Source organism: Camelus ferus, chromosome 3 (assembly GCF_009834535.1).
Source record: "Camelus ferus isolate YT-003-E chromosome 3, BCGSAC_Cfer_1.0, whole genome shotgun sequence".
Taxonomy (NCBI): domain Eukaryota; kingdom Metazoa; phylum Chordata; class Mammalia; order Artiodactyla; family Camelidae; genus Camelus; species Camelus ferus.
This window is the reverse complement of record NC_045698.1, coordinates 37,434,241-37,449,339: the sequence shown is the minus strand read 5'-3', so window position 1 is coordinate 37,449,339 and position 15,099 is coordinate 37,434,241. Positions and strand designations below refer to the sequence as shown.

Here is a 15,099-nt window from a genome sequence, read left to right as displayed (position 1 = left end):
TCTTTCCTACTTTCAAAATATTACTGTTCTATGTCCTTTCCTGCTCACTTTGTCCTTGACTTTAGTGCCTTTTTACTTCCTGACTGCAAAGTTTAGTGGTATTTTCAGAGAAAGTGGAGACAAATACATATGTTTAATCTACCAGATAAGAAGAAGTCTCCTCACTTCATTTTACACGTGAGGACTCTGAAGTCACAGCAGCTAAATGGCTTGCCCAAAGCCATCTGGGTGGCTAGTGAAACATATGGAACCATCCAGAGCCCTGAGAGCAGCCAGTGTTCTTTCCTCTCTCCCATGCTGCCTCCACGATTATGTCAGGAAGCCCATGGAACAGGAATAGAACAGATAAAACTTCCGGTTTCTTCAGTACAGCACACGAGATTCTGCAGTGCCACTGTCTGTTCCAGACTTGACCAATAGTATGATTAGACAATTGAACAAGCATTCTGCAGTAAACAGCAATATACCTTATAATGTACAAATATGTGATCTCTGCTGATGTCTAAACCATCATTCATACAGAATTGTGAATTTTTGTTTTCTTACAAATTATGTGGAAATTTCAGACACAAATTAGAAAATACTCAAGAAGGGTTTAAAAGTCTAATGATATAAACAAATGCTTATGTTCTAAACCGAAACAAAATTACAAAGTATACATAGCAACCTTACTAGACAGATAAGTGACTCCTCAGCCAGTAAGAAGTGGCTAGAACTTGGTGCTTCAGAACAATGCCAACAATGCTTTCTGATGTCTAATGGCCCTCAGACCTGCTACAGGTTTTCTAGTTTCTGCCAATAATCACCACTGATTATGCAGAGAGCACGGTTCGCATGTAGGGGTCACTTATGAGACGCATACATGGGCTGCTGGAGTTCCCCTGCCCTCGCCTCAGCTCTACCATGTGACTCCACTAAGCCCCAATTCAACATGCAGTCAAAAGTGCAAACAGACTGCCCCCCAAGCCTCCAAACCCAAGGAGTACAAAAGCACTGCATCTAGATCAGTAAGAGATGTACGCTGTCTAAACCAATGAATCCCGAGAATGTAGTTTCCATCTCTACTCAGAATGTAGCCACCCCTGACATAGGATGACCAATCCCTGCCTGGCTTATGCAGTTCAGACCTCTCTGTATTGGCTTCAGGGTGTTTCACCAACTGTCCACCTCCCTTTAGCCATCCCTAACTTTCCTTTTCTTAGTGCTAAACATAGACTCCTGCCCCATACGTAGTGTTTGCTCAGTCCCCATTAGGATCCTTGTCAGAGCTCTTCTGCTACCTGCTCTTCACAGCCTTCACCATAAGGAGGCGCAAATGAGCAGCCATCCTGCAGAGTCATGGGAGATGCCATGATTGTTGCTAATATGTACTGCACTTGGATCTTACCACACACTCTGCTGAACTCTTTATAGGCATCATCTCATGCCAAACCCAAGACAACTTTATGAGGTAGAGACATGTATCTTCAGCTTAGAGAGGAGGAAACTGAGACTTTGGGGGAAGTTCTGAAATGCCTCAGTTTATAGACCTAGCAAGTTTGGGGACAAACCAAGCTCTGCCAGGTTTTAGAGCTATGTTCTTAACTACTAGGTTTTGACAGTTATTGTAGAACCTGAGCATGACAGAGAAGTTGAGATTTTATGTGACAGCAAATTTGGAGCCTGGGAGATTTTAGTATACATGATTAAAGTTTGCTGGCAATGGTTTTCAGAAGGGTTTGGTGTTGGAAGAATTATTCAGCAAAGTACTCTGGAACTTAGCTGAGTGTGAAGTGACCCAGGCCTGAACTAAGAGCAAATAGGAGCAAAAATGAGAAAACGGAAATTATCTCAAAGAATATCCAAGAGAATCTGATGACATACCACATTATGTTTAAAAAAGAAAAAGAATAAAGTGGTTGAGTCAAAAATGATCATCAGATAGAAAACTGAAAGATTTTGAAAATGTTGAGGCCACTGGTATAAACGGAGCACTTTGGAGAAGCTGATTAACTTGGTATTGGATATGAGAGGCTAGAACTTACACACAGAAATGTTGGAATGTTAGCACAGCCTGATCAATGAAGTATTTGTTTAAAAATAAACACTGGAAGTACAGGTCAACAGTCAACGATTGAACAACGGAAGCTGAAAGACCCCGCCGTAAGCACTGTTAGAAATAAAACATGGACAAGATCTAGAGAGTGTAGTGAGGGAGACAACCATGTACATAAATAATACAGGACAGAAAGGGATGAGAACCACAACCGCAGTATCAGCTAAGCGCTGTGGGATTGGAGAGATGCAAGAGATTAACCCCTTGTGGGTAAACTGGAGAAGGCTTTACGGGGAAACTGGTGAGCATCTGAGATTGATGGAAGGTCAAAGGACGGAGAAGGTGGAAAGACATTCCCGGTGGAATAAGCAACAGCATCAGGTCCAAGGGAACAGGGGCAGCAATTAGTTCAGGAACATGAGGTTCCTGGATGGGGAAGGCGAGGATGTAAATATCAGGCTAGGGAAGTAGGTCAGAGCCAGATAATAGAGGGTCTTAAAGTCTATACTAAGCAGTTTGGACTTTGTTCTATAGCAAATGGGAGTCATCAGAAGCTTTAGAGCAAAGAGTGACAGGTTCATATGTGAGTCACATGCTAATCTTTCATTTCCATAAATGAATGTTTGATTTGCATGAAACAAATAAAATTCTGCTTTGTATTGCTTCCCAGTCGCTCTACTTTCTTTGGCAAAGCTTGCCCTTGGGTTAATATTCCTGAATTCTTTTGCATTTTTTATGTTACATACAGTACTTCCAATTAACCTTTTATATAACCTTTTATCATTTCTTTTTGGTTAGAACTGAAAATACCACCAATGTTAACCAGAGATATCAACAAAAGAATTTTTCCTTTTTTATTTTAATCCCAAAGTCCATTTCTGATACTCCACTAGTTTGGCCCAGATTCCATTTGTAGCTGAATGTAACAAAAGGAGGACTTGCTGTGGCTGCTTCAACTAATGCTTCCCTTAAGCAAATTCTTATATTGAGCATCTTTGGGTATCCTTTTCCAAAAAAATCATATTTCAGAGGAAAGGGACCTGAAGAAGTCAAAATGCATTCATTTCCCTCATAAGGACAGACTTCCTGCTTTAAAGAAGAGGAAAAAAAAATCCAGAATGTGATAACATCATTTAAAAACCCAGTCCAGTCTTTTCCAACCTGGCAAACCAGAACAGGAGAAACAGAACAGGATTCTGGCACCTTGAATTTTCTCTTCAAAATAGCAACAGAGACATTTCACCAAAAAACAAAGTTGTAATGCATTATATTCACAATTTTCTTCTAATTTGTTAGTTAAAATCCTTCCTTATGTACCACAAACCCATTCCACTATATCCCAACCTCAATAGAACAATGAAGGACAGAACCTCCCTTCTCATTGAATTTCTTTCCAAATTCCTAAAGACTAAGTATTACATTGGACAGTTGTCATGTAGTTAAAGAAACTCAGCCATACAGTATTTTTCCTCTCTTGTAAATACCAACCCATCCCCAAAGCAACAAAGGACCATAGAACAGAGTCCATCTGTCCTTTTCCCTCCCCTACCCCTCCAAAATGCATGCTCCTCTCCAATTTCTCAGAACACATTAAACTCACATTCCTACAAGGAGCATGAATGAAGTTGGGTGGGAGCAACACTACAGGAATGAGGGGGGCCAAGGGGGAAAGCAGAACTCGCATCCCTGCTAAAGGGGGTAACGGCTATTCAGCTGTAGTTTGGGAATGAGATCCAATGTCGCTTGATCTTTCTTTTTATATTTTTCAAGGAAAGCGGGAATTCAGGGGTCTGTTTTACAAATACGTAAAAATTTAAAAACCTTAGTAGCAACGCTGTATGGACCAAAGAAGTTGTGCCCAGTCTGCACGCTCTGTATTACATCACGGGCTGGCCCGATGAGCAATCTCGAACCTGCCAAATACTAGGACCATCTTCTCTGTGGCTTATTCGGTATTATTTTTCCTGGACTTCACAACAGGATAACTAAAGGAAGAGAAACCCTCAACATCAACAGACAGGTTCAAGTTCTGATAGTCCACTTCCCCCATTTTTTGCTAGATTTCCTATCTTCTCTGTAAGTCCCCCCGTCTCCTGAAGTCCACCCCAAAGGATCCTCCTTCCTATTCCTGTCAACAGAAAACATGCCACCTTGACATCAGCAAAAAGATAACTAAAACCCTCAGGGGGTCTTACTAGTTCCAGATACTGGAAATAATTTCCCAACTGTGTCTCCTGAGATCCCCAGAAAGACAGCTTCCCTTGACTTAAGAAAGAATAAGCTACATTGAGTCATCTCCTACCAACCAAAATTTTCCCCGGAAGGTAAATTACGCAGCTTCCAAACCCTGAGTTAGCTTTCTCATCCAGTGCCCTCCACCTCCTACGTGCCTTACCTAGAAAGGGTAGCGCATTCCCTGAGCAGCAAGCACTGTTTCAGAGGAGAGGACCTGTTGCGTTCCAGCATCTGATAATCCACAATCCCTTTGTGTAGACAGGGACCTACAGAGACCTTAATGAAACTGCAAGAAATCAGGTCTGATACTTAAGCAGTAACGAAGCCAGGTTACCCAGAATGAAGAAGAAACAACAAACACAACTCGGTGGCTACAAGGCAGTTTTCACGTTTTGTTGTTTTTTTAATGAAAGATGGGACTCATTAAATTAGCCTTAAGGACCTGTGATCTCCCCAGCCCCAGTCTGTACAAATCACACCTCCACTCAGAGTTGTTTCCTCTCTGTCTGTAAGATCGTCCCTTCAAGTCCTTTCAGGCCCTGAGTCCCCCTACTCAGCGAATTATCTCAGCTTCCAAGTGAACTATCCCTAACTCTAACTCATACTCTCTAAGGTGATCTGATCACTAGGGCCTTTATTTTGACCTAATATTTTATTCTTCTCAAGTTTTGCCTCCTTCACCTCTGTAATCTGTAGTTCTTGTCCATTTTGGTTGGCTTCTACTCTTGGCCTACTTCAGAGAACATCAGATGGATTCAATCACCCCAGGCTCTCCCAGGTGCACCACACTTCCTACACCACAGTCCTTGCCCCACCTTCTACTCTCACGCTTGGCACGTTATGGTCAAACCCGGACGTTTGGAGACAATGCCATCTGGGGTCTGAAGATGTAGGGGGCTTCACTTCCCACATGGCTGCAATCCAAAGCATGCATTTTCCTTAATGATTCAAGTTTTTGCTTTTTAGTGGCCCATCCTACTCTTATGCTACTTTCTTATTTGAGGTAATAGATTTGACTCTTCACTTGTAAATGTCTTTCTCCATCCAGGCATTAAATCACCATTCATTTTTCTCCACTTAGAAAGTAAGACATCTTGATATTCATATTAATAACATGAAGAACCTGCTAAAGTTTTCTAGAGTTCTTTTTGGTTTTCTTATGACTTTAATGTTCAACCTGGTCTCCACTCTAAGATGGTGTTTGGACACTTTATGATGCTGTTTCCCAACAGGGAATGCGAAGATCTCCCTGGCACAGCCCTAGTTGGCAGCCTCTCTCACCGGGGGCCAACCCAATGCCCTGCATCCTTTTTTTGAGCCATTCTTCAGGCAGAGCTTGAGCTCTGGAATGGATCTGCTTGGGTTCCAATCCTGACATTGCCTCCATCACTCTGGGTTGCTTAGGTCAGTTTATTCGTTAAGCTTCAGTTTAATCCTTCTAAAATGGGGATGAAAATCCTCGGTACCTTGGGATAATTGTCATGATGGTTAAAGAACAGGTGCGTGTCAGAGAAACATTTAGCAGAGAGACTGGAACACACTAAGTGATCAATGATCACAATTTTCATTGTTCCTCTCTCCACCTTTCAGAATCAGAACACAACTTGGAGCTTGCCTCCATCTTGGAGGGTACGGGCTGCACATCGCAGTGGCCAAGCTGCTGTGAATATTGACATTTTCATTTTACACCCTTCCTCCCCTGTTTTACCTCCTCTTTGCTTAGAGTCAAGATATCTGCAAAGGTTCATCTACTGCTCCCAGGAATCCATTCCTCCTCTTAACAACTTCGTTTACAAGTCTATTGAACTAGCTAAAAGTTGATGGCATACTTTAAAATTAAGAGTTAGGAAGAACTGCCATAAAATCCATTTCTGGTCCCTTTAAACATCAGGGTAGGGTGACGGGGGCCCTATCACCCTGTGGAGTGAACGTTGATCTTGCTCACAGAAAGGAGGCCAGCACAGGCTGGGGGCTGGGAGCTCTGGTCTCTGCACCCCTAAAACAATTCTTGCACTCCAATTATCCTTCCTAGTGCTTCTGGACTGGCCAAGTGGCACCTCATCACACCACCTCTTCCTCCCTCTTGCCCACACCTGCCTTAAAAAACAGGTGAGTCAGGTTTGATGTGGGGGAGTGGTCACTGTACTTCTAAATTTTTCATATGTTTTTATAAAATTTTACATATTAAAACAAATAAATAGTAAATCACTATAAACTTTCATCAGTAATTGTTTTTGGTAGATTTATTCTAAGAAATTACCAAACCCATATGTTAGAGACTTCTCCTGAGTGAACAATTACAGTCCCCAAGATATGATTAAGCCATTTTATCAATGCAAAATATAAGTCTTAGACAGTATTTAACCATAAAATAAGTGAATTTTTAACTTTAAAAAAGGGGTCGGCTATACTTATCTACCAATGACTAGATCAGAGTATGTAATGAAAAATCTCATTACCTACCCATCCCTGTATTTGTTAATTAAACAAGTATCAAATTTCCACTAAGAGCAGAGTACAGTGAAGGAGATTCTCAGAGCAGTCTACACAGTGGGAAAGGCAGATACATGTGTAAAACCTACAAAGGACAAAAGAGAGTGGGGGGCCAGTAGGAAAGAAACAAGCAGAGACCAAGGAGGAAGGTAGCTGACCTCAATGTTCTAAATTGGATCCCTTGGGTGGTAGCACAAAGGGACCTCATTAAAATTCTGAGTCTCAGCAGTTTGGTTAAGAGATGAGCATCTGGGGATGGGAGATAATCACTGAGATGTGGCCTCTGTGGGCACATGGTGGGAGGCACGTAGTCAAATCTTCAGTTCCCAGAGGGAAAGCTACATCCAATTCTGGAGCTCCCCTCCCTCTCTCACGCCTGCTAGGATGCAGACTCCTGCTCTAAATCCTTGCTGACACTTGTGTAGATACCCAGCTCCAAGTACATTCTTGATTCTCTGATTTTTTTTCCAGTTGGTGGCGTTCACACCTGGGATATTCCCTCCTGGCTGCCAACAGCTTCCTGTTCATCCTGAGACTCGGCCCAGGGGTCCTCTTCCCTGGCTTCTCCCTTCCTCTTCTCCTCAGGTTCAAGGGCGTTTCCCTCCACCTTCATATCACACCATGCTGCTTCTCCCTCTACATAGGTAATGATTATCTGTGTATTTGGGAAAGATATTCAAAATGTGTTACAAGGGCTGGTGCAGCACCGGCAGTGCACCATCAGATCACAAGCTGGCTGCTCCCGTGTCGGGGCAGAGTGACCACCTTTCAGCCTGGGGAGAAGTGGCTTTCACCCACCAGAGTTAACCCTTTAAAAATAAGGGCTGTGTTTTATTCACCAGTGTATCACCAGTGCCCAGCACATGATAGATGTTTAATCAATGTTTGTGGTCTGGAACTTGGAATGGGGAGTGGGGCACTGCTCCAAGTCATCTCAGCACATTGTCCTTACACATAATGCTCACACCTACACCTTTCTGGGGTTTTGTGTAGCTGCATGAGAGTCAAACTAGGCAAATGTAAAAGAAAATGATATCCTGAGCTTCCAAAAGCTAATCACAAAGGCCCCCATTGGTTTTAGGTTTAGGTAACTAAAGATTTGTCAAATCCAGTCAGCTGTAAGATCCATTACCTTCAAGAACAGCTCCCCAGGGTCCAGTATTTGTAAACCCATCTTCCTATGTTTCACTTACACAAGTATTACTACTTTTAAAAAATGTAACCAGTCCCACAGATGATATTTTTAAATGACTGTTGAATTATAATGTGTCCCTCTTGTACTATTGGGGGTTAATTAAAAGAACGTAAGCTTATTTTAAGAATCTTTAATTGCTGAAAATTTCTCTTGGGACACCAAATTAAAAGAGGTTAGAAGGTCTTGTAGCAAAATCACACATCAGCCTCTCTCTCAAGGGATCAGTTACACCGTGTGGATTCATTACCAACCAGCTCTCAGTTCAAAGGCCGTTCTAAGGAGAGTGCTACAGTAAATGTAGACTCTAAAGGTTGCTCCTGGTGTCATATGGGCTTCTACACTGACTTGGCTTTGTTTTACATTCCAGACTAAAGATTCATAAATAGGAATAGGTGCTAAATGCAATGTGTTTTTTTGAGGGTTTTCTGGGTTTTTTGTTTTTTTTGTAGGTTCAATTTTGTAGGATGTGCATATAGTTTGTTACAGGTCTAAAAAAGAAAAAGGAATTTCCAGAAGCATCATCCTATAGCAATAAAATATTGTTTTAATCAAAAGTTTGGCTGTGCTACATAAAAAGGAAGTACACAAACCATTCAGTGTGAAGTTTTAGGGTGAATTCTTTAATTCTATTGAAGAAGGAATTGATTTTGCAGTAACAGAAAAAATTAAAGGGACAGATAGTCCTAGTGGGGGAGAAAAAGCAGAACTATGGATTTTGTAATGAAACACATTTTTTCATGACTGGTTGTCAGAAGGAAGGTTTTGAAGGCACACTATAGGGTAAAGCACTGGGAAAACCCAGAGAAAGATGATTCTATATCAAGTTGTAGACAAAGAAGAAAGTTGGACACTCACAGCTTGGTGTTACCATGACTCCCCAAGAAGCTCATGGGCAAAGACACTACCTAGTTCTGGCCTTCAACTAGAAGATATACATCTGTCCAGTACTGCAGAGCTGCTGCTACCTCTTACAAAGTGACCACTGTTGGGTTGATTAATTAATTAACCAAAATGAAGATTTTGGAGAACACAGATGTGGGCATGAAAAATTAACTTGCTTTAGAAGAGGTGACAGGGGAGATTATATCTTACATACCTAATACATATAGGAACAAAGCAACAAACTCCCTTAATTGTTTCTCTGTAAGACATTACTAACATCCTCCGTTTTATCAAAATACACATATTATTAGACAAACTGCTCCTATAAAATGATCAGAGTGTAATATGCCCTAAAATTGAAGGAAAGCTAATTCTTACTATATTTTAATTGTGTACATTTGAACACAATTAAAACACATTGCCTCTATGCAATCAACATAAACCCAATAAACCTAGTTCTATGAACAATGTCTACCCATAGTAGTGCTTAATGAAATTTGGTTATTAGAAATTTACATCAAGGAAGAAAACCTGTAGTGGTTTACTTTATTGATTTTACTTGATCTCTAATGTGTTAGAAATCTGTTAAATATTCCTAAATTTTACATGACACCCATACATTATACTTACAAGTGTCAGGCCACTCTTGGCCATTCGTCATTTTCATTCATTAAAACAATCTCTATCATGATGATATCCTGTGGGATTAGGAATCTAATTGGGGGTGGCGGGAATCTTGAAAAAGTTAAGTTTGCAGAGTCAAAGTCATAAGAACAATGTATTAAGAATGAAAAGTTAAAGCCAGTGTGGAGAAAATGGACCCAGAGGGTGACCTGAGGAGAGAGTGGCCCTTCTGGCAGTGTCACCCATCCCTTGCACTAGCTTTCTTTCATCTTGCTTTTACATCCCCCACTGCATCATCATAGTTACCTAGACACTGCGCCAAAGCAGGCTGACAGCCAGGTGTGGGTTGCCTAATTATAGTAACCTGAGATTTGGCCACTTGGTAGCCAATTTTCTCCTTATGAAGGAAGGTCTACTAATGATTTGTATAATAAGCATCTTCATTATTAATACCTCAGAGACAACCCCACCCAGAATGCCGGGAACTGGTGGGATGGGACGTGGGTGGTGCCAGTGTGTACCTTTAAATACCTGTCATCACAGCACAGGCTCCCCTCTCTGAAGGCAGTTCTGAAGTGTTTTCAGCCTGTTCATTCTCTCTCTTGCACACCAGAGTCTGGTATTTACTCTCGATTTAACCTCTGTTCCCCCATCTGGAAGATTCTGGCCATCACCATGACTGAGGACGAGCTGTCTGCCTTGGTGGTGGATAATGGGTCAGGGATGTGCAAGGCAGGCTTTGGGGGTGACGATGCCCCCCGGGCTGTGTTCCCATCCATGGTAGGTCGTCCCCGGCACCAGGGGGTCATGGTGGGAATGGGCCAGAAGGATTGCTATGTGGGGGATGAGGCCCAAAGCAAGAGAGGCATCCTGACCCTGAAGTATCCCATTGAGCATGGAGTGGTCACCAACTGGGACGATATGGAGAAGATCTGGCACCACACTTTCTACAACGAGCTCCGCGTGGCACCGGATGAGCACCCGATCCTACTCACCGAGGCACCCCTCAACCCCAAGATTAACCGGGAAAAGATGACTCAGATCATGTTTGAGGCTTTCAACACACCTGCCATGTATGTGGCTATCCAGGCTGTGCTGTCCCTCTATGCCTCGGGCCGGACCACAGGCATTGTGATGGACTCCGGGGATGGGGTCACTCACACGGTGCCCATCTACGAGGGTTATGCCCTGCCCCATGCTATTCTGCGTCTGGACCTGGCGGGCAGAGACCTGACTGATTATCTCATGAAGATTCTGACGGAACGAGGCTACAACTTCACCACCACAGCTGAGCGGGAGATTGTTCGTGATGTCAAAGAGAAGCTGTGCTATGTGGCACTGGACTTTGAGCAGGAGATGGTCAGTGCCACTGCATCCTCCTCACTGGAAAGGAGCTACGAGCTTCCCGATGGGCAGGTGATCACCATTGGGAATGAGCGCTTTCGATGCCCAGAAGCCATTTTCCAGCCTTCCTTTCTGGGCATTGAGTCCAGTGGGATCCACGAGACAACCTTCAACTCTGTCATGAAGTGTGATGTGGATATTCGCAAGGATCTGTATGCCAACACCGTGCTGTCTGGAGGCAGCACTATGTATCCTGGCATTGCTGACCGGATGCAGAAGGAAATTGTATCTCTGGCACCCAGCACCATGAAAATCAAGATCATAGCTCCCCCAGAGCGGAAGTATTCCGTTTGGATTGGGGGCTCCATTCTGGCCAGCCTGTCCACATTCCAGCAGATGTGGATCAGTAAGCAGGAATATGACGAGGCTGGTCCTCCCATTGTTCACAGGAAATGTTTCTGAATGGGTTCCATGCTAATGCATTTACAGTTTCTCCAATTTCTAGGTCATAGTGATGCTATCCACTTCCAACTGAGTCAAGGTAAATCGTCCACTCTTGCTAGTGCGTAAACCAGCAAACTCATCTCCATCCAAGTACTGTGGGCTCCTGTCCAGCTAACCGTATCTTGACCTCTATCAACTTAAGCAGGATTCTGATATCCTATTCTATGTTCTTTACCTCTAGGGTTCAAAGAAATGTAGACTTGCTTAAATGAAAATAAGTGACAAGGAGTAAAATAAGAAATGTCTTTTCAAAAATAATCACTAAAAAATAAAAAAGAAAGAAATGTCCTTTCAGAATGGAAAACTAGAATTTCCAAGTTTTAAACACTAGTTCTTGCTTAAAATATTTAACAATGGCAGTCCTGTACCACCTTGTAAAAAATGCGTATGTGTTTTGCAAACATGTCTTATTAATTAGAATTTTGGTTTTGTTTTACGTCTTTGTATAGAAATAATGAATTATATGGGTCAAAAATATCCATAAATACATAAGCAATAGGGAAATAAAATACTCTATCCTAAAATATACTAACAAATCTGGCAATCAGAACAGCCAATGTGAATTTCTTAACTACCCAATAGTCAACGTTTTAGTATCTCCATATTTTGTTTCCCTCATTAAATAAGCATAATGAAACAGAAGCATTCCATTAATATTGCTTATAAATCAACTGAATTTTCAGCTCAGAATGGAGTTCTGCTGATCAAACACATATTTTAATGTTTACCTGGTCGAACTTCATTATACTTGTAAAACAGCAAAACTACTACAGATAAGGCCTAACTTCTAAAATAGAGAAAGAGATTGTAATTTCAAATTAATTAATGTCATTATGCTACAGTTTGACAAGGATAATTTTATTTCTATTGCTTAGCATAATTATACATGTCTTGAATAATTTCTGTAAGCTATGATTTTAGATATTTCTCTCATCAAGGATTTCACTGTGGGAAAATACAGTTGCAGCATTTTGGAAATGATAAATTCTAGTATCAGTACAGTAATTCCAATTTTTTTATTGGAAATATTTTGGAATAATTCTGTTTTATTATGTCCAGTAACTAGCAATACTTCTTTAAGCAAAGTGACTCTGATATACCAACATCTTAGAAAATATCAGTGTATCTTCCGATGTTAAAATTTTTTAATGAATCCAATGATGATTTTCAACCAGTTGTAAGTACAAGCACATTTATTTCAGTCTATTCTGTGACTTCTCATTATATGAATATCCGAGATATTTGTATTTTTCAGGGTTTTTTTCCTGAAATTTTAGAATTTTGGGGGGTTGCTTAGTAAGGCATTATCGTATTCTCAGAAAAAGAGGAATTTCTTCTCTTTCCCTTTTAGTTAGGAAGCTTAAACTTGTGTTTTAATCTCTAAATTGGAGTTTTTAAGCACTTTTTTTGCATTTTTAAAACTTATCAAAGAATTTGATTGTTTCTTATTTTCTTTAATATAACAACACAAATTTGAAAAATTGTGCTCTAGACTGGAATTTGACACATTGTAAAATGATTATAAATTAATAAAAAATGTGAAATATATATATATATAACAACACAATTTTCTATGCATTTAACCAAAATTAATCTCCAAAGGCACTTTATTTTATAAGACTTAGAGTTTCCTTTCTCCTTTAATTAATGTTTAATAAATTAAAATTTCTTCATTCTTGCTTTTTCTATTATTTCCCCTCAATTATTCCCAAAGAAATGTAGAATGATCCAGAGACGATCACTTTTTATATGTGTGACCTATTCATCCGTATGTTATTCTGCACCTCGTACCTTTGACCATGTAAACATTTAAAAAGGGAAAGATGGCTAGTAGATAAGATCATAAATTCCTTGTTAGGTTTTAGTGGATGAACTGGTCTTCAGGTAATTAGTAGGCAGAGATAATAGCAATAATAATAATATCTTGGATTTATATGTGGCAATATTTTCTGTTTGTAGAGTAGTTCTCACAAACACTATGACCTACATTCTCAACTACCAGAAAAAAACATATCTCCCCATCCACAGAAAATTTCTGGGACAGGTAAAATGAACATCCAAGAGAGAGAACTATTGAGCCCTGGATCATTAACGGAAAATAGAAATTCCATAACACAAACAAATTTAAACCTAGGGTCTTTGGATAGTCTTCTGTTCATCAACATTGACTGACTGATGGATAGATTTTATGAGGAAACATTCTATCTTGCAATTTTCTATTTTAGACTCCATGCCATCTTTATAGTTAATATAATTATCTTGGTATTCACCAGTGGTCCACCAGATGGCATGGTACTGAGACAGCCTTCACAGATGAAACTAACACCACTGTAAGTGACTCCCACCCTCCCTCGATGATCCACCATGAGTAGCAATGTAGGGCTGGGGCTGCACCACAGTCTCCTCAAAACGATTACTTCCTAATCGCAGGTAACATTTTTCTGAAATGCACATATCCAAAGCCAATACCTACACTTCTTCCCTAACTTTCAGATGTGCTTATTTTTCAATAGTGAGATAAAGCCGTGCGGACACAGGTTGAGCCTCACACTCTGTAATAGAGAAGAGTCTAGAAATGAGCACATTTTCCAGATAATCAAAGAATAATCTTTTGAGGTGACAGGGCCTTACCAATATTTATTCACTCATTTTGCAGCTATATTCAATGCCCTATGCTAGAATTTACTCGAGAAGTGGAGTAAAATTCAGGGATGTTGGGGAATTTACAACCCAGTAATGAGGGAAGTCACATGCAGTGGAAAACAGTGTGATCTAAGGGTGGTTCATGGACCAAACATGGTCCTCGGTACTATGATAATTCTCATAAGGACAGTTCAAGCCAGGGTGATCGAAGGAGGGTTCAGAGAGTAGATGATGTCCCTGAGTTAAGTTTTAAAGCACACACAAGTTGTATTTCTAAACATAATATCTTTTCTTAGATGGTTCAGGCACCATTATGATCACTATTTATTGGGTTGGTAAGGCAGTTAATTCGTATTTTGAATGTCTCCATTAAAATATGCCAGAAACTGTAAAGAAGTGAGTAACCTTTAAGGCTCAGTTCAATTATGACCTCCTCTACAGAGCCTTTTCTAGCCTTCCTTCCCCCTTTTCCAAGGAAAAGTGATAAGTTCCTCCTTGGTGCTCCCACTCTATCATTTGCATGCATACAGCATTGCACCCATAACACATGTCCACACTCTCCCACCCTCACCCATCAATGAGCACCTGGAGGACAAAGACAGGGACAGTATTTATCCACCTTTGAACCTTCCAGGATTTTCTTAATGTCAGGCATGTAGGATTAACTCAGTAAGCATAATTTGAATGAATAAACGAGTGAATTCATGGAGTGTGATGTACATCATGAACACCACTGTTCTGCATTATTCTTACTGTGCTATTTCTTACCACTGTATTCTCAGCTCCTGTCTGTTAGTGTCTGTCACTTTTGTTGTGTTCTTTTCCCTCTGAGGCATGTTTTTTTTCTTTTTCTTTTTTTTTTTTTTTTTGTCTCTTTTCTTTCCCATTCACTTCTCCTATGCCTCTCAACCTACAGAGCTGGATTTTTAAAGTTTTTGCTTGTCAATAAAAGTTTCCCACTCTTCTGATCATGTTGTGGAGGGTGAGATAGCTATGCTGCTGCTGAAATTTTAGTTCAAAAAGAAAGAGAGGAGAATAGAAAGGAAGAGGAAAGAAAGAAAGTAAGAAAAGAAAAGAAAGAAAGAAAGAAAGAAAGAAAGAAAGAAAGAAAGAAAGAAAGAAAGAAAGAAAGAAAGAAAGAAAG

The 15,099-nt window shown here is 40.6% G+C and overlaps 1 protein-coding gene across 1 annotated transcript; it reads left to right on the top strand.

Moving 5' to 3' along the window:
- Nucleotides 1-10,022: 10,022 nt before the first annotated feature.
- ACTBL2 (actin beta like 2) lies at nucleotides 10,023-12,972 on the top strand. Its single transcript, XM_006180355.3, has one exon. It carries the CDS (start codon nucleotides 10,140-10,142, stop codon nucleotides 11,268-11,270), a length of 1,131 nt encoding a protein of 376 aa, XP_006180417.1. The 5' UTR covers nucleotides 10,023-10,139; the 3' UTR covers nucleotides 11,271-12,972.
- The last annotated feature ends 2,127 nt before the right edge of the window (nucleotides 12,973-15,099 follow it).

Bases quoted from the DNA above. Each gene is read 5' to 3' on its own strand.
- ACTBL2 (XM_006180355.3), top strand. From the start codon at position 10,140: ATGACTGAGGACGAGCTGTCTGCCTTGGTGGTGGATAATGGGTCAGGG.